Consider the following 16,185-nt stretch of genomic DNA (forward strand, 5'->3'; position numbering starts at 1 on the left):
TTGATCTCTCTCTCACTCACACACACACACACACACACACACACACACACACACACACACACACACACACACACACACACACACACACACACACACACACACACACACACAGCTGTGGCTTTGTAATGTGCATAAATGTGTGTGTGTGTTGGCTCTGTGCCGTCAGCTCGTCCTCTCGGGGCTCATAGATGGTGATGAAGGTCCACAGCAGACAGATACATGAAAGAAGGAACAGGAAGCAGATGAAGCATGTTAGATAACTGCTGGAGCTGAGGTTCAGTGATGAAGAGCCAAAACAACGCGTGTGTGTTTGTGTTATCGAGCCTCAATACACAAAACTTATCCTCAGGATGGTGGGAAGATCAACGAGAAGAGAGCAGAGAGAAGCTGGGAGGCTCCTGAGGGACGAGGAAGAGGAGCTGGAGGAAGAGGAGCTGGATCAGAGAGGTTTCAGACATAAATCCTGCTGTAAGCCGTCAACATTCCCAGTTTGCCCGGTGCCTGGTTCTGCAGAGAGGAACCAGTTTAACATCTGAGCTCTGAGGGAAGTGTTCAGAAATGTCACCATAGCAACAACAGCCAAGTCAATAAGCATAAGAGTATTTATAGAGAAGTTACCTTCTACATCATCCAGAGGATCAACTCCATGTTCAACCACAACATCCATGAAGACGTGTCCTTATCGCACACACACACACACACACACACACACACACACACACACACTTAAAAACATTATCAAACATAATAAACACAAATCAATGCAGGCTTGCTTAGATTACAGGACTGTAAAGTGATTTCCTGTGGTGTGTGACTGATGGATGCTGTGATCGTGTTTATGTGCTGTTATGATCAGAAACATGATGACTGGAGCAGGACTGAATGAGCTTTTGTTTCATGGTGATGTAATGGGGATGCGTTGATGTGAACAGGCTGCACTGCGTCATCACACACACACACACACACACACACACACACACACACACACACACACACACAGAGTCCTCATGTGGCTCCCTGTGGTTTCTGCCTCACCACAGTGACCCCACCAGTGTTTCTGACTCTCACACACCTTTTTTGTTTCAGGCCGCTTTGTGGCGGTGGGCGCCTCTCTAGACCAGGACCAGGACCAGGAGGAGGACTCTAGTCCAGATGCCGGACCGCAGAGCGACACCAAAGGGGTCCTGCTGAGCCCGGCTCTGGAGCAGGAGGAGTGGAGCTGCCTGAGGCTGGTCTACCAGATCACCGGTCAGGGCAGCCTGGAGGTCCTGCAGCGCTCCAGGGGGAAGAGCTTCGACGAGCCGCTCTGGAGCAGCCAGACGCCATCAGACAGCTGGGTCATCTCCAGCATGGACCTGAGGAACACCAGTGAGCCCTACAGGGTGAGAGTGTGTGTGTGTGTGAGAGAGAGGAAGACCAGGGAGCCCTACAGGGTGAGAGTGTGTGTGTGTGTGAGAGAGAGGAAGACCAGGGAGCCCTACAGGGTGAGAGTGTGTGTGTGTGTGAGAGGAAGACCAGGGAGCCCTACAGGGGGAGAGTGTGTGTGAGAGAGGAAGAGACCAGGGAGCCCTACAGGGTGAGAGAGAGAGAGAGAGAGAGAGAGAGAGAGAGAGAGAGAGAGAGAGAGAGAGAGAGAGAGAGAGAGAGAGAGAGAGAGAGAGAGAGAGAGAGAGAGAGAGAGAGAGAGAGAGAGAGAGAGAGAGAGAGAGAGAGAGAGGAGAGGGCGGGGGGAGAGAGAGAGAGAAAGAGAGAAGGAGAGAGAGAGAATGTGTGGGTGTCTTCAGGTTGCTGGTTCTAAAGCAGCAGCAGGAAGCTGAGAGTGTGTGTGTGTGTGTGTGTGTGGAACACCAGCGAGCCCTACAGGGTGAGAGAGTGTGTGTGTGTAACAGTAACAGCAGTTCTTCATTTACTTCAATCCATCATGTCCATATATAGATCGATATTACACACACACAAGCCAAAAAGAGGGTAATTATGAAACACACACACACACACACACTATCCAAACACTGCGTAGGAGCAGTGGTGTGTGTGTTTATATGTGTGCAGAGCTCTGACAGGGTCACGACCCTCACCATGCCTGAACTCTATTAGAGCCCTGAGCAGCATAAACACACATCAGTCACACACACCTGCAGACTTTCCAGTGAAACTCTGTGACCGCACGAAACCGCCAACATTCAACTGCATCCATCAGCTCCTCTACATTGTTGCTCTAAGGTACCTGCTTCTCTCTCTGTCACTCAAACTCTGAGTAAGTTGAGACCAGAGAGGCTTGGGGGGGTGTGTGTGTGTGACCTCTGTGTGACCTCCCACATGTGTAGTGTGGTTGTGGTGTCAGTGTGTGTTAGTGTCACTGAACATGTGCTGCTCATTAGGTCGTCATGGAGGGCAAACCTGGACAGAGCGACAGGAGCAGCGTGGCAATCTTTGAGATCCACATCAGCTCTGGATACTGCCTGGGTCAGTCACACACACACACACACACACACACACGCACACGCACACGCACACGCACACGCACACGCACACGCACACACACACACACGAAGAGACACACACACACACACACACACACACACACACACACACACACATGAAGAGACACACACATGCACACACACACACATGAAGAGACACACACACACATACATGTACACACACACACACACGAAGAGACACACACATGCACACACACACACACACACGCACACACACACACAAAGAGACACACACATGCACACACATGCACACACACACACACACACGAAGAGACACACACACACACACACACACACACACGTACACACACACACACACACACACATGAAGAGACACACACATGCACACACACACACACACACACACACACGCACACACACACACACATATACACACACACGAAGAGACACACACATGCACACACACACATGAAGAGACACACACATGCACACACACACACACACACGAAGAGACACACACATGCACACACACACACGAAGAGACACACACATGCAAAAACACACACACACACACACATCACTCACACACTCCTCCGTGTCTCTGACTTCCTGTTCTGCGTGTCCAGAGTGTGACTTTGAGGAGTCTCACCTGTGTGGATTCAGTAACCAGTGGAACGCCAACGTGAACTGGTACGTGGGCGGAGGCACGGCTCAGCTGCTCCACAACAACATGCCCAACGACCACACCTACAACAACAGGACAGGTGAGTGAGTCTCAGGTGGAGCCTCCCGACATGTGGGGCCTTTGTTTTCACCCTGGTTGATGGTTCCAATCCCTCCCAGGTCACTTCATGTACGTGGACTCGCTCTACGCCAGGACGTTCAAGGAGGTGGCCAAACTGGTGTCTCCCATGACGACGGGCCCCATGTCAGGGTGTTTGAGCTTTCAGTACCAGCGCAGCGAGGAGGGAGGAAACCTGTTCTCCGTCTTCACCCGGGACCAGCTGGGCCAGTACCAGGAGCTGTGGAGGGCGGGGCCGGAAAACCAGAACGAGTGGACCCTGGTGGAGTGGATCTCTGTGCAAGTGGACCTGAAGGCCCCGTACCCTGTACAGGTCAGTGAGGGGGGGAGGAGAGAGTCCTCAGAGTCTGAGATCACACCTGCACATGTTTGAGTGTGTGTGTGTGTGTGTGTGTGTGTGTGTGTGTGTGTGTGTGTGTTCTCCTGCAGGTGGTCTTTGAAGTGGCCTTTAACAGTCCCAGAGGAGGACGTGTTGCCGTTGACGACATCTCCTTCTCCCCAGAGTTTTGCAGTGCAGACACCGGTCAGCTGCTCTCTCAGTCTTCATCCTCCTCTTCATCGTCTTCTTCGCCCCCGTACTGATTCCCCACATGTGTTCCACAGAGCCGACCTTTGACCCCTCCATCGCCAACTGTGACTTTGAGTCCGGTCTGTGCCGGTACGTCCAGGATCAGAGCCCCGCCGGGTCGCTGTGGAAGAGAGTGTCTGTGAAGCCCAACATCTTCAGGAACGGAGATCACACCACAGGGTCGGGTGAGTGAAAACAGACGAGCTCACGTGTTCTGAATGTGAAAGTGAGATTCTGAGTTTCCCTCACTTCTTCTTCAGGCAGATCCAGGTGCTGATCTGATCTTTGTAAACATTTTTCTGTTCTAAAATAACTCTGCTCCTGTTGAAGCCTTTGATGTCCAGATGGATTCCAGGTGCAGAGGCCGGAGAAGTCGGAGGCTCAGAGGACGTGAGAGTTTTCTTAAGAGAATAAAAGCCCGTCTCCTCCCTCAGGGTCCTTCCTGTTGGCTCACTCCCGCCTGAGTCCTGGTGCAGGGTACATGAGCCGCCTGCTGGGCCCGACTCTACCCGGGAACATGAAGTTCTGTCTGAGGTTCTACTTCTCTCTGAGGGGTGAGTCGCACACAAACACACACAAAGCAGCACTGAAGCCCTGGATCCTGTTTGTGTGAGTAACTGCTGCCTCTGCAGGGTTCAACCAGACGGACCAGGCTCTGTCTGCGTACCTGCTGCACCACACCAAGACCCAGGAGAGGATCTGGACCCAGGGGGAGAAGTCCAGAGGGATCTGGATCGCGTCCGACGTCACCTTCACCACCACGCAGCCGGCCAAGGTCTCAGCTTACAGCCAGCTTCACTGTGACCCGTGTTGTTATTAAAGTTTAACAGTGCAGCGTTAAAGGAAATGAGACAGAGACAGATGAGCAAACGTGACCAGATGTGATCTGTGTGATGGACAGGTGATGTTTGTGAGCGTCTGCAGGAGCTTCTGGGACTGTGGCTCGGTGGCTCTGGATGACATCAGCGTGAGCCTGGGAGACTGTGAGCAGACGGCAGGTAAGTACAACACGTGTGTGTGTGTGTGTGTGTGTGTGTGTGTGTGTGTGTGTGTGTGTGTGTGTGTGTGTGTGTGTGTGTGTGTGTGTGTGTGTGTGTGTGTGTGTCTCTGGTGGAGGTGAAACATCTGGAGGCCGTTTGGGTTGGCAGGTCTGGTGTCGCTGGCGGTCCCGGGTCACTGTGACTTTGAGTCTGGACTGTGTGGATACACTCAGGACAGACAGAGTGACGGAGCAGACTGGCAGAGGAGGAGAGGCCCCACCCCCACCTCCTACACCGGGCCCAGAGGAGACCACAGCACCGGACTGGGTCAGGACCACCTGCACACACACACAACAAGACTCTTCAACCAAACATGCAGTCTATATGAACGCATCTGATTGATTGACAGGTTACTACGTGCACCTGGAGGCGTCGCCCCTGTTGCCCGGTCAGAACGCCCGGCTGGTGTCCCGGCCTCTGAGGGGCTCCAGGGGGCGGCGTTGTCTGCGTTTCTACTTCCACATGTACGGCTCGGGCACGGGGCAGCTCGCCGTGCGTCTGGACAAGGACGGACAGGACCTGCTGCTATGGCAACAGGGCGGAGAGCAGAGCGTGGCCTGGCTGAGGGCCACCGTGGAGTACCAGTGTGACGTCCAGCATCAGGCAGGTTCACTATCACATGACACTGGGTGATTAAGGGGACCTCCAGGTTCTCTGCAGTGCGTTAATGGGTCAGGTGGAGGATAGTTACTGTACTAACCCAGAGAGAGTGCCTGAAGCTGAAAGCCTCTCTCTCTCTCACCCTCACAGATCGTGTTTGAAGCCGTCAGAGGCTCGTCGGTGCGGAGTGACATCGCCATAGATGACATCACCTTTGAGAGTGGAGCCTGTCCAGGTAAACCAGGGAGAGGAAACCTTCACTGAAACATCTCATCACATAAATACAGATGTGAAGATCTGACTTTATCATGTCTCTGTTGCAGTGAATGAGGTCCGCACCACAGCTTGGACCAACAATGAGATCGAGTAGCAGGAGGATCTGGATGAAGGAGAGAATCTGTGTGGGACGCATGAACCAAACAAACACAGCTTAGCAAATGAGGGTCAAGCCTCTGACTCCTACAGCTCAGTCTACAGTAGAGAGTGTAAACACACACACACACTCACAGTGGTGTCCTGGTGTGTGTGTTGTAGTCGTAGTCAGCCATTCTGTGTTTCCCTTCACATTTCTATGCATTAGATTAATGCTGGTGGCTCAAATAAACACAGATGTTATTGGGTTTGGTTTCCTGTGTGTTCAGTCTCACACACACACACACACACACACACACACACACACACACACACACACACACACACACACACACACACACACACACACACACACACACACACACACACACACGGAGGAGGAGGAGCTCACAGAGGTAAAATCAATATATCCCGTTTTATTTTAGCTGCAGTAAATACTGTACATATCTTTGAAAAAGGAGGAGTTAATAAAGTTCTGTTTGGTCCCACAGGAGGCGGAGCTACATGATGAGCGTCCCGTCGTTCAGGTACTTCATGGACTCCATCTGCTGCGTCATGGCCAGGACTTCGTGGAACCCGGTGCTGAGTCCAGACATGTGCTGGAAGTACGCCTCCTTCTCCACCTGCACAGACAGGTTGTTCACGCCCGCGTCCTTCAGAATGGCCGTCACCTGGACAGAAGAAGAACGAGGCGGTCAGGGAGGGAGTCACACACAGATGTGTAGAGTGTGTGTGTGTGTGTGTGTGTACCTGCTGTACGATCCTCTGCTCCACCACGTCAGCCATGACCTGCAGGTGGATGGTTCCTGCGACCATGCTGGCCGAGTGTCTCCAGAAGTGAGGGTCTCTGTAGGTCAGCACGCCCTCGATCTTCTCTATCTGAAACACACAACAGGAAGAGAGCGTGAAGGCTCCATCAGAGCAGAGGTGAAGGTCAACGCCTCTCATTCTGACTCTACTGGAGTCACATATCTGAAGGGTGCAGGTCCTGATGTGTGTTAAGGAAACAGGAAATAGATCCTAACTGAAGTGTTTAACAGATGCTGGAGAGTTGCTGCCCCCTGCTGGAAGGAAGCAGCAGTGTGGCACCGAGTTGATCTAATCATGGTTTATTCTGTAATGTAAATGTAACTAAGGTCATGAGTGGGGGCCTGTTTTCTGCCATGTGACCTCTGGGTGACCTCTGGGTGACCTCTGGGTGACCTCTCACCTTCTCCAGAGCAGCGTTCAGGTCCTTCTCGTTCTCGGGTGGCGATCGTAACAGGAGAACCTCGCAGGCGTCCTTCAGCAGAGGGATGACGCTGAGGAAGATGAGGGTGGCGATGAAGAGCGAGCAGATGGGGTCGGCGATGAGCCAGCCGAACTGACGGATGAGGATGGTGGAGATGATGACGCCCACGCTGCCCAGCGTGTCGGCCAGGACGTGGAGGTAAACTCCTGGAAGAGAAGAGGGAGATGTTTACGTTACGTCACCACAGCCTGGTGCCTGGCTCAAGGGCAACGGCAGGAGATGAACCAAGACTCCTCACCCCTCATGTTGGCGTTCATGCCTCCTCCTCCTCCTCCTCCTCCTCCTCCTCCTCCTCCTGAGCCGTGAGAGTGTCCGTGTCCCCCGTGTCCGTGTCCGCCATGAGAGTGGCCGTGACCTCCATGATGCGAGTGGCCGTGACCCCCGTGACCCCCGTGGCCGTGCTCGGCGTGGCTGTGTCCGTGGTGAGACTGGGCGTGGTCTTGTGAGGAGCAGGTCTTGCCGCCGTGGGAGTGGGCGTGACTGAAGGCACAGATCCCCACCAGGTTCACCAGCAGACCTCCAACTGAGACCGGCTACAGGAGAGAGGAGGAAGAAGAAGAAGAGGTGAGTGAGTGAGTGAGTGAGCAGGACATCACGCTTCCTCTCCTCGTCCTTCCCGCTCTCTCACCGTCAGCATGTCCGTGTTGATGTTGGGAGGATCCACCAGGCGAGTGACCGACTCCATGAAGACGAAGAAGGCGATGACCATCAGGAACAAACCGTTGATGAACCCAGACAGGATCTCCACCCGACCGTACCTGGAACACAAACCTCCATGACTCCACGATCCACCTTATTACGGCGTCGGCGCCTGTTAGACGTGGTTAAGCGTCGTTTACCCGTAAGAGAAGATCCTGGTGGCCTTCCAGCGCGTCATGAGGGCGGCGAACAGGCCGAGCACCAAGGCCGAGCAGTCAAACAGCATGTGGAAGCCATCAGAGATCAGACCCAGACTGTTGGTCCACACGCCGTAAAACAGCTCCACAAACGTGAAGGCCTGAGGAGGAAGAGGAAGAGAAGCCGTCAGCACACAGGGGGAGGGGCCAGGGAGGGGCCGGGGGGAGGAGTCGGCACACACCAGGTTCAAGCAGAGGAAGTAGAAGATCTGCCTGGAGTCGTACTCCTCCAGGATCTGCTTCAGCGAGTCTTTGATGAAGCGTGGGAGAGAGTGGGAGCTGTGCTGGAGGGCGTCGCCCATGAAGTTATACAGGGGGGTCCCGTCAGGCGAGTAGCCCACCAGGGTGCCCTTCTGCCCCCGCCTCGAGGGAGAGGAGAGGATGCTGGAGGCTGCAGAGGAAGAGGGGCGGAGGTCAGAAGGAGCAATAACACAGATCAAACAGGACAGAGTCTCTGCTGTCACTCACACATGATGAAGAAGGCGGCGCTGACGAGCACGCCGCCCGACAGGACGTGCTCCGTGCTGCTCTGCTGCGGCGGCTTGCTCATGGAGCGCAGCTGGTCCGTCAGAGGGTGAGTCCAGAAGTTTGCCAGCAGCACGGCGCTGAACAGCAGCGCTACCGTGCCGTAACGGGCACAACGCTGCGTCTCCATCTTAGTGTTACACACCGACTCCACGTAAAAGTCCAGGATCATCACAGAGAAGACGATCATGGAGAACGGGAGAGCCAGAGACGACCAGGAGTCCACTTTACTCTGAAGGAGACAAGGAGAGGAGGAAACTAACAAGACAGCTGAGATACAACAACAAGGTGTGTGTGTGTGTGTGTGTGTGTGTGTGTGTGTGTGTGTGTGTGTGTGTGTGTGTGTGTGTGTGTGTGTGTGTGTGTGTGTGTGTGTGTGTGTGTGTCTCACCTCTGTGGTGGCCGTCAGCATGATGACCCAGGGCAGCAGCACAGCTGCAGACAGCAGGTTGTCGAGGGCGTAGAGACGTTTGGCTCCACCGATCTCTACAGATAACTTCCTGGAGGCGGTGTGGAAGCCGACCTTCAGACACATGGCGGCCACGAGCAGCACCACGCCACCCTGAGGCCGGGGAGGGGAGGAGAGGCGGGAGGAGACGCAGAGCAGAGCAGAGCAGAGCAGAGCCAGGTCAAATACAGGAGCAGGAAGTCACAGAAACGTGAGCAGGGTCCAGATGTGCTGTGCTTACTTTGTGGTCTGCGAGCCCCAGGAAGGCGATGGCGGTGTACAGGAAGTGAGTGAGCGCGCTGTCGTGATGACCCTCAGCTGGAAGAGAAGAAGAGTCAAGGCACAAACGCTGCAGGGAGGAAGACTGAAAAGGACGAGCGGGACTGAGGAGTAAGAAAGGATACGGTGCTCTGCCATTTTCGCCATGAGGTCGTCGTTGTCGAAGAGGAGGAGGCAGATGACGGCGATGATGAAGAGGGCGGCGCCTCGGGTCTGCAGAAAGGAAACGACACAAGTCAGCACCGGGTCACGACACACACACACACACACTGCTCTCTCACTCACACACTAAACTAAACTCCGCCCCCTAGAGAGGAGCGGGGGTTAAGGTCAGGCAGAGGCGTCTCACCTTGGACGGCCCGCCTCCAGAGCTGGTGAAGAGCACGCCGAGCAGAGCGATCACCACGACATCACTGTGCTCAAACAGCAACAAGGTCCTGCACAGAAGAGGCAGTGAGCTCAGAGAACAACACGGAGCCTCTACAGGCACCTGAACACACCACGGAGCCTCTACAGGCACCTGAACACAACACAGAGCCTCTACAGGCACCTGAACACAACACAGAGCCTCTACAGGCACCTGAACACAACACAGAGCCTCTATAGGCACCTGAACACAACACAGAGCCTCTACAGGCACCTGAACACAACACAGAGCCTCTACAGGCACCTGAACACAACACAGAGCCTCTATAGGCACCTGAACACAACACAGAGCCTCTACAGGCACCTGAACACAACACAGAGCCTCTATAGGCACCTGAACACACCACGGAGCCTTTACAAGCACCTGAACACACCACGGAGCCTCTACAGGCACCTGAACACAACACAGAGCCGTCTCACCTCAGAGGGCCGCAGAGCGTGAGGCCAAAGAAGCCAAGCAGGGAGACGATGCAGCTGCAGACGGCGTGCTTTAATAACTTGATCCACTGAGGGAGCAGAGAAGAAGAGAGGAGACGTTAAGGAGACGTTAAGGAGACGTTAAGGAGACGTTGAGGAGACGTTGAGGAGACAAACAGGTCAGAGTCAAGACAGGGGACGGCTGGAGGACAGGGGGACAGACCTGTCTTCTTGAGACGACTTTACCAGAGGAAAAAGGCTTCTGGACAAAGAGGAGAACAACAGCGGCCCTGAGGAGGAAGAGGAGGAGGAAGAGGAGTCAGAGTGAGTGTGTGGCTGGTTTGACCCTTCAGAATAAAGTAGCAGTGTGTTTGTATCTGACTCACCCTAACTTTAATATAAAGATGAAGTGGACGATGTGGACGACCTTCAGGAGGTCGTAGGACTCAAAGATCCCCAGAGCCTTCAGCACCTTGGAGATGAAGAGGAGAACGATGTACCTGGTGAAGCTGAGGAAGAGAGAGAGAGAGAAGGAGTAGGACATTAACACACTGATACACTCAGTCAGATGGCCCTGTGTTCTTTTGGTGACCTCTGACCTTTTTATATTGATCATTACTATCAGAACTCTAAATAGAGCGTCTAACAAAGATGGGGCCACATGTTGACCAACACTTCTGCTGCTGTCGGCCCAATCAGCATGGAGACGTCCTCCAGCAGAGAGAAGAGGAAGAGGAGGAGGAACACTGACTCAACAGCACAGTGGAGAAGATGGACACCACAAGGGTGAAGAGGATGAGGAGCAGGAGGAGGAAGAGGAAGAGAAGGGTGATGATGGTGCCCTGAGCTCACTGAATCTCTATTGACTCCATATAAAGTATAAGAAGAGGAGTGACTCCTACTTCCTCTGTTAGGCTCTACTCTGCCCTTTGACCCCTCCATGACTCCCCGGCCTGTGCTCGCTCTCACCTGGCGTTAGGCGCCTCCACCATCCCCAGCTGTCCCCCGGAGAGGACGTTGCTGCTGTATTTATCCTCCATGTTCACTGGCTGCTCCTCTCGGCCCCGCGGCTCTGCTCCTTCATGCTCCTCCGGAACAAACAGCTGGAAACACGAACACAGCGGCTAGCTGCCAGCATAGCGGCTAGCTCCTTAGCATGCTAGCTAGACATCGGGCTGTCAGGGACGTTTACTCCAACTCTCCGGCCGCGTCTCGTCCTCCGCGTTCGGCTTGAGTCAAACACACGCGGGGCGCCGTTCAGTTGTAGCTGCGCGTCTGAATGCGTCTAAATGAAATAGGACATTTTCAGCAGCTCTGAGAGGATCAGACATCCAGCCGGACAAGAAGAAGCAGACGAGGAAGAAGCCGCGCACTTCCGGACAGGGAAAACAAGTCCACGTCAGGAGAGAGTGTTCATGAGCGTCAGAGCTGCGCAGTTTGCGTGCGCGCGCAGTTTGACTATGTTTAATATTCGTCTTGTTTTTATTTATGATCGATCATAATTCATTTTCGTTCAAATAAATGAAGTTATTTAGTTAAAATCACGCGCCGTGCAGGCTGCGCAGATGAGCCGCATAAATCCCACGAATACGCAGTTTAGAATCGATCTTTGTAATTATGATCAGAATACAAAAATACAGAACCCTTAGATTTCATGATTTTCACAAAGAAACAATATGTAACTAATTTTAAAGCATTTTAAGTGTTTGTGATGCGTTATAATGCGTCATAATCCTACTACTTTATTTAATGCTCATTCATTCATTTAGTAACCATGGTTTCAGCATTTCTTTACTTCTTTGTGTCTAAAAGAGAAAGTAGATGCGGATGTTGCTGGAAAAACTTTTATTACAACAGTTTGGTCCCATAATTGTTCACCATTTATACCAACATGAGTCTTGAGTGACGTGTGGCGGCTCCGTCTTCAGTGAGGTCCGCACAGTCCGATCAAGACCTGCTCATAGTGTCCCTTAGTTTCCTCCTGCGACACACACACACACACACACACACACACACACACACACACACACACACACACACACACACACACACACACACACACACACACACACACACACACACACACACACACACACACACACACACACACACACACACACACACACACACACACACACACACACACACACACACACACACACACACACACACACACACACACACACACACACACACACACATCAACAAACCTGTAGGTGAGGAATGCATGGGACAGGAGATAACTAGAGTACAAGGGTTGATTGATAAATTATGAGCCTCGCAGGGAGAGCTATTGTAGCGCCACTCAATGCTGTGATTATGTGTCCATACTTTGATTACGTCACTGCCCAGGTATGGACATGAATTTGCCGATTTTGTAAAATCGCTTTAGTGTTAGGCTCACTACTTTTCAATCGTCCCTGTACACCGCTCAGATGGTTTACCAGTATGGCCTCCTGCAGACGGACTCCATACATGGTCCTGTACTGCTCGACGATCTTCTTCAGGTCCTCCTCGGAGCGACTCACCAGGATCCGGATCAAAGTTTTGTCACAAGTGCCGTGACGCTGCAACGAGACAACAACAGACAGGCGTCACACACTCACGATCGTGCGCGTGTGTGTGTTTGTGTGTGTAGCCCCTCGTCACGTGACCTCCATCCATCGTCCCTCTAACTCGCTTCACGTGCTTTTAAAGGGACTCTGCGTCACTGAGGGGGCGTGGCTGAAGACCACCTCAGTGACGCTCGCGCTCCTCCCTCCTGAACTAGCTAACTAAATTAACTAAAGATGTAAACATGGAGACTTCTCACCTGGAAAACGACTCAGAAATGGACTTTGAAGCAAAACAGGAGACAAACAAAGAGAGACAAACTCCTGAGCTGAAGGAGCGACTTCAAACGAAGAGAAGACCAAAGAAAAGAAAGAGACTTTGACAACAGAGACACAGAGTTTGGTTCAGGAGAGCGGACTTCATGTAGAAAAGGTAAGAACATGAAGGTTTACTTTCTTTAGAGTTAGTAAAGTACACACAGAATGTGATCACACATTCACACACACTCACACACACTCTCAGCTCACCTCCATCGCCTTGTGCAGCTTCTCAGCAAAGTAAGCAGGTTTGTTCCACGCACACTTCACTACACAACAAAGATAGACACAGGACTAAAGGTCAATCACAGATCACATGACAATCAAATGTGGAACAATATTAATGAATATGAATTCATCAATAATTGCTTTCTAGAAGGCATCAGTCAGTTTGTTTCAGTTCCATGTTGACATTGTGAAGCACAAACTGCTGTTTTGATGATGATGATGATGATGATGATATCTTCCTCACCGATATCAATGAGGCAGTCCTCGATGTCGCCCTTCAGCTCCCTGTCCAGGACTTTAGGTAAAGTGAGGTCACTCATGCTGGCGTACTTCTGGAACGCTGAGAGGTAAACAGAGACAGAACATGATTTACTGTGAGACACAGACAGTACACACACACACACACACACACACACACACACACACACACACACACAGTTCTTGCTTGTGTCATATTTAAATTAGTTTTGGATCAAATGTGCAAATCTAAACACATGTCTGCAGCACAGCAGGGTGTGGCTCAACTCTTACCTGCCTGAGTTACTGGTTACTCCGGTTTGTACAGGTGTGTGTGTGTGTGAGTGTGTGTGTGTGTGTGTGTGTGTACACTGAGGCGTTCTCTCACTTTTTGAGAGCTGTTTTCCGTTGCGTGTAGTGAGGATCTCGATGAAGGCGGCCACGTCGAGTCCCTCTGTGCTGTCGCATGCTTCAAACAGAGTCTGAGTGCACAGAGGAAGTCTTGGTTACTCACCGAGTACTGAGCGGTATCACATCAAACCCAGATGGTTGTGGATGTGCTGTGTTACCTTTGCGTCCTTGTGGACCATGTCCATGTTCACCTCATCGCCTTCGTCTCTCTCTGCCCTCAACAAGGCCTGAAGTGCCAAATTGAAGTCTCCCTTGGTGTCGGCCTCGATAATGTCCCCCAGGTCCTCCCCGTACTCTGACACACACACAGGCACACAGTAAGAACCTGTATCGCTATAGCAACAGTGGACTTTGAAGGTGGGGAGTGAGAACATCCAGGTGAGCATTAAGGACTTGAACTTGATGTGAGCAAGGACTGGGAACCAATGGAAGGATGTGATGACTTCATCCCTCCACATGGTCCCGTGTTCTACAGGCTCATGTTGAATACTTAACGCTGCACAATGCTGCCGCCTCAAATGACATGAAACTAATTAGAACACACACCTTGTTTGAAGACCTTCTTGATCTCACGGATCTCCTCATTTGTTCTGGTCGCCAGAATCTCCGTCAGGACGTCTTCAGTCGTCCCCCAGCCCTGTTGAGACAGAACCACTGTGACTAAACTAGTTTACCTCTTATGTACCAGGATCATTCTGTACTGCTGTTGTTTACCTTTGTGGCTTTCCTGAGCTGGTGGGCATCAAACTGAGCAGGAGGCATGAGCAGAGCCAGAGTGACGTCCTCCAGATCTCTCCTCATAATGGACTCCAGGGCCAAGTCCAGCCTCTGCAAACCACACACAGGCCTCAGTCTACCTCTTCATAATGAGCATGACTTCAAAACAGAGGGACAGAGGTTCGCCTCCATAAACTGAGACCACAAACCAGGAGAGGAACCAAGCAGAAGAGGTAGAGACAATCATACCAGATCAGGACTCACCTTACCATTGGCGACCTCATAAACTGTTTTGATCTTCTGCCTCTGTTCATTGGTTCTCCTCACCAGGACTGAGATGATCACGTCCTCATCCACTCCTACAGGGGAAGTATGTCCATAAACTGTCACAACTCTTTGGCTTTAGATCACAAAGAGGATTTGGAAAAGTTTGTTTGGATGCAACGGATTGAAAAGCATAACCAGAAGAACTCACTGAAGAATCCAGAGACAAAGATCTCACTCACTAGGTTTACACTGCGATGCAGGCAATAACTCGGCTTCTACAAACGTCAGCTATGTGCCTAAATGTGGTGGAAGTCTGCAGAAGTGACTCATGTGAGGGAGGGACTCCACTCAGGCAAGTAGGAATGAGTGGAATGGGACATGTGATTGTAATTTGTTGTGGTGTACAACACAGAAACCCGACCTGCTCGTAAGTAGATAACAAAGGCTTACAGTACAAACCTTTACTTTCAATGGCGCTCTGAAGAACAGAGGCGTCCTCACTGGCTTTGAAGTTTGGATAAGGGGAAACGGTTCCATGATACTTTTGTTTTTTCTTCCCCTTCACCTGCGACAAACAACCAGAAATAAAGATGGAAGCAGTCAAGTACCAGATGGACCAAAGTACAGCGTTGTGTTGTTGTGTTGTTACTCACAGTGACGGTGTCATCATCAGGGTCTCCGGCTTTGATGATATTTTTGAAGAATGTCTTAAAGGCAGACATCTTTGTTTGTCTAGAAATGTTAAGTCCAGACCTGCAACACAAACAGACACACTGAGAGACCAAACAGCAGCGGAGGACGCGTTTCTAAACACGCTGCAAAGCTCAACAGATGTCCTGGGTCACCTGTAAACACCAGACAGTCTCACCTGCGTCACTCTGATAGGCCTCACCCACAGTGTCTCACCCCAGTGCGTGAGCGGCACTCTTAAGCTCGGCCCCGCCCTGCCCTGACTCCGCCCCCTCCTCCTCCCAGGTGATGTTTTTTCTGACGCTTCATTGGCCAATCGTCTGTCATCTTGTCTGTGAAGGTGTTCCTGTTAGGTGACAGTCGCATGATTCCTGCCCCTCTGACTGGTTGGGCCACTTATTCCGAGTTGGGACCTGCGAGGCAATTCTTCCCTGCTTCACCCATTGATCAAACAAATCTCACTGCCTGCAACCATCAGAGGGGAACAAGCAGCTGTTCTTGCACAACGACACTGTTTAACCTGACAAACAGTGTTACAATGACAAACATTTATGGAGTTACTCAATACGTTTGGGACAAGCTCTGATTTAAACACATTAACACACACCTAGGTCCAGGTCTTCTGAGATACTTCGGCTT

General features: G+C 51.8%; 3 protein-coding genes across 3 annotated transcripts in view; 1 reads left to right on the forward strand and 2 right to left on the reverse strand.

Moving 5' to 3' along the window:
* LOC143008302 (MAM domain-containing protein 2-like) overlaps window positions 1-6,092 on the forward strand; it is an 8,770-nt gene extending 2,678 nt beyond the window's left edge. The window contains exons 3-15 of the mRNA XM_076159991.1: window positions 1,087-1,382; window positions 2,379-2,463; window positions 3,089-3,226; window positions 3,306-3,577; window positions 3,694-3,787; window positions 3,868-4,017; window positions 4,267-4,386; window positions 4,465-4,607; window positions 4,734-4,830; window positions 4,981-5,139; window positions 5,222-5,475; window positions 5,623-5,707; window positions 5,796-6,092. Of these exons, the coding sequence (XP_076016106.1) occupies window positions 1,087-1,382; window positions 2,379-2,463; window positions 3,089-3,226; window positions 3,306-3,577; window positions 3,694-3,787; window positions 3,868-4,017; window positions 4,267-4,386; window positions 4,465-4,607; window positions 4,734-4,830; window positions 4,981-5,139; window positions 5,222-5,475; window positions 5,623-5,707; window positions 5,796-5,842 (1,940 nt within the window). The 3' untranslated portion in view covers window positions 5,843-6,092. The remainder of the gene's footprint in view (window positions 1-1,086; window positions 1,383-2,378; window positions 2,464-3,088; window positions 3,227-3,305; window positions 3,578-3,693; window positions 3,788-3,867; window positions 4,018-4,266; window positions 4,387-4,464; window positions 4,608-4,733; window positions 4,831-4,980; window positions 5,140-5,221; window positions 5,476-5,622; window positions 5,708-5,795) is intronic.
* A 148-nt stretch (window positions 6,093-6,240) lies between these two features.
* On the reverse strand, window positions 6,241-11,518 carry slc30a5 (solute carrier family 30 member 5). The gene is made up of 16 exons (XM_076159990.1): window positions 11,096-11,518; window positions 10,513-10,635; window positions 10,350-10,416; window positions 10,130-10,215; window positions 9,633-9,720; window positions 9,409-9,496; window positions 9,246-9,322; window positions 8,948-9,118; window positions 8,500-8,788; window positions 8,214-8,422; window positions 7,975-8,132; window positions 7,764-7,893; window positions 7,374-7,668; window positions 7,055-7,281; window positions 6,595-6,723; window positions 6,241-6,515 (listed from the first exon to the last, which is right to left on the reverse strand). The coding sequence occupies exons 1-16, from the start codon at window positions 11,164-11,166 to the stop codon at window positions 6,345-6,347; spliced, it is 2,379 nt and encodes a 792-aa protein (XP_076016105.1). The 5' UTR covers window positions 11,167-11,518; the 3' UTR covers window positions 6,241-6,344.
* A 433-nt stretch (window positions 11,519-11,951) lies between these two features.
* Window positions 11,952-15,792, reverse strand: LOC143008306 (annexin A1-like). Its single transcript, XM_076159997.1, has 12 exons — window positions 15,725-15,792; window positions 15,510-15,609; window positions 15,316-15,421; window positions 14,854-14,948; window positions 14,587-14,700; window positions 14,419-14,509; window positions 14,031-14,167; window positions 13,850-13,943; window positions 13,469-13,564; window positions 13,207-13,265; window positions 12,571-12,693; window positions 11,952-12,107 (listed from the first exon to the last, which is right to left on the reverse strand). The coding sequence occupies exons 2-12, from the start codon at window positions 15,576-15,578 to the stop codon at window positions 12,051-12,053; spliced, it is 1,041 nt and encodes a 346-aa protein (XP_076016112.1). The 5' UTR covers window positions 15,579-15,609; window positions 15,725-15,792; the 3' UTR covers window positions 11,952-12,050.
* Between the last annotated feature and the right edge of the window lie 393 nt (window positions 15,793-16,185).

This window comes from Genypterus blacodes, unplaced genomic scaffold (assembly GCF_046128005.1).
Source record: "Genypterus blacodes isolate CSIRO-AG114 ecotype Tasmania unplaced genomic scaffold, CSIRO-AGI_Gbla_v1 ptg000102l_1, whole genome shotgun sequence".
NCBI classification, from domain to species: domain Eukaryota; kingdom Metazoa; phylum Chordata; class Actinopteri; order Ophidiiformes; family Ophidiidae; genus Genypterus; species Genypterus blacodes.

Bases quoted from the DNA above. Each gene is read 5' to 3' on its own strand.
- slc30a5 (XM_076159990.1), bottom strand. From the start codon at position 11,166: ATGGAGGATAAATACAGCAGCAACGTCCTCTCCGGGGGACAGCTGGGG. The intron at 10,417-10,512 runs GTGAGTCAGATA...CTTCCTCCTCAG, and splicing joins ATCTTTATATTAAAGTTAGG to GGCCGCTGTTGTTCTCCTCT. The intron at 7,282-7,373 runs GTGAGGAGTCTT...CTTCTCTTCCAG, and splicing joins CATGAACGCCAACATGAGGG to GAGTTTACCTCCACGTCCTG.
- LOC143008306 (XM_076159997.1), bottom strand. From the start codon at position 15,578: ATGTCTGCCTTTAAGACATTCTTCAAAAATATCATCAAAGCCGGAGAC. The intron at 15,422-15,509 runs GTGAGTAACAAC...TGTTTGTCGCAG, and splicing joins CTGATGATGACACCGTCACT to GTGAAGGGGAAGAAAAAACA. The intron at 14,168-14,418 runs GTGTGTGTTCTA...TGTGTGTGTCAG, and splicing joins CAAGAAGGTCTTCAAACAAG to AGTACGGGGAGGACCTGGGG.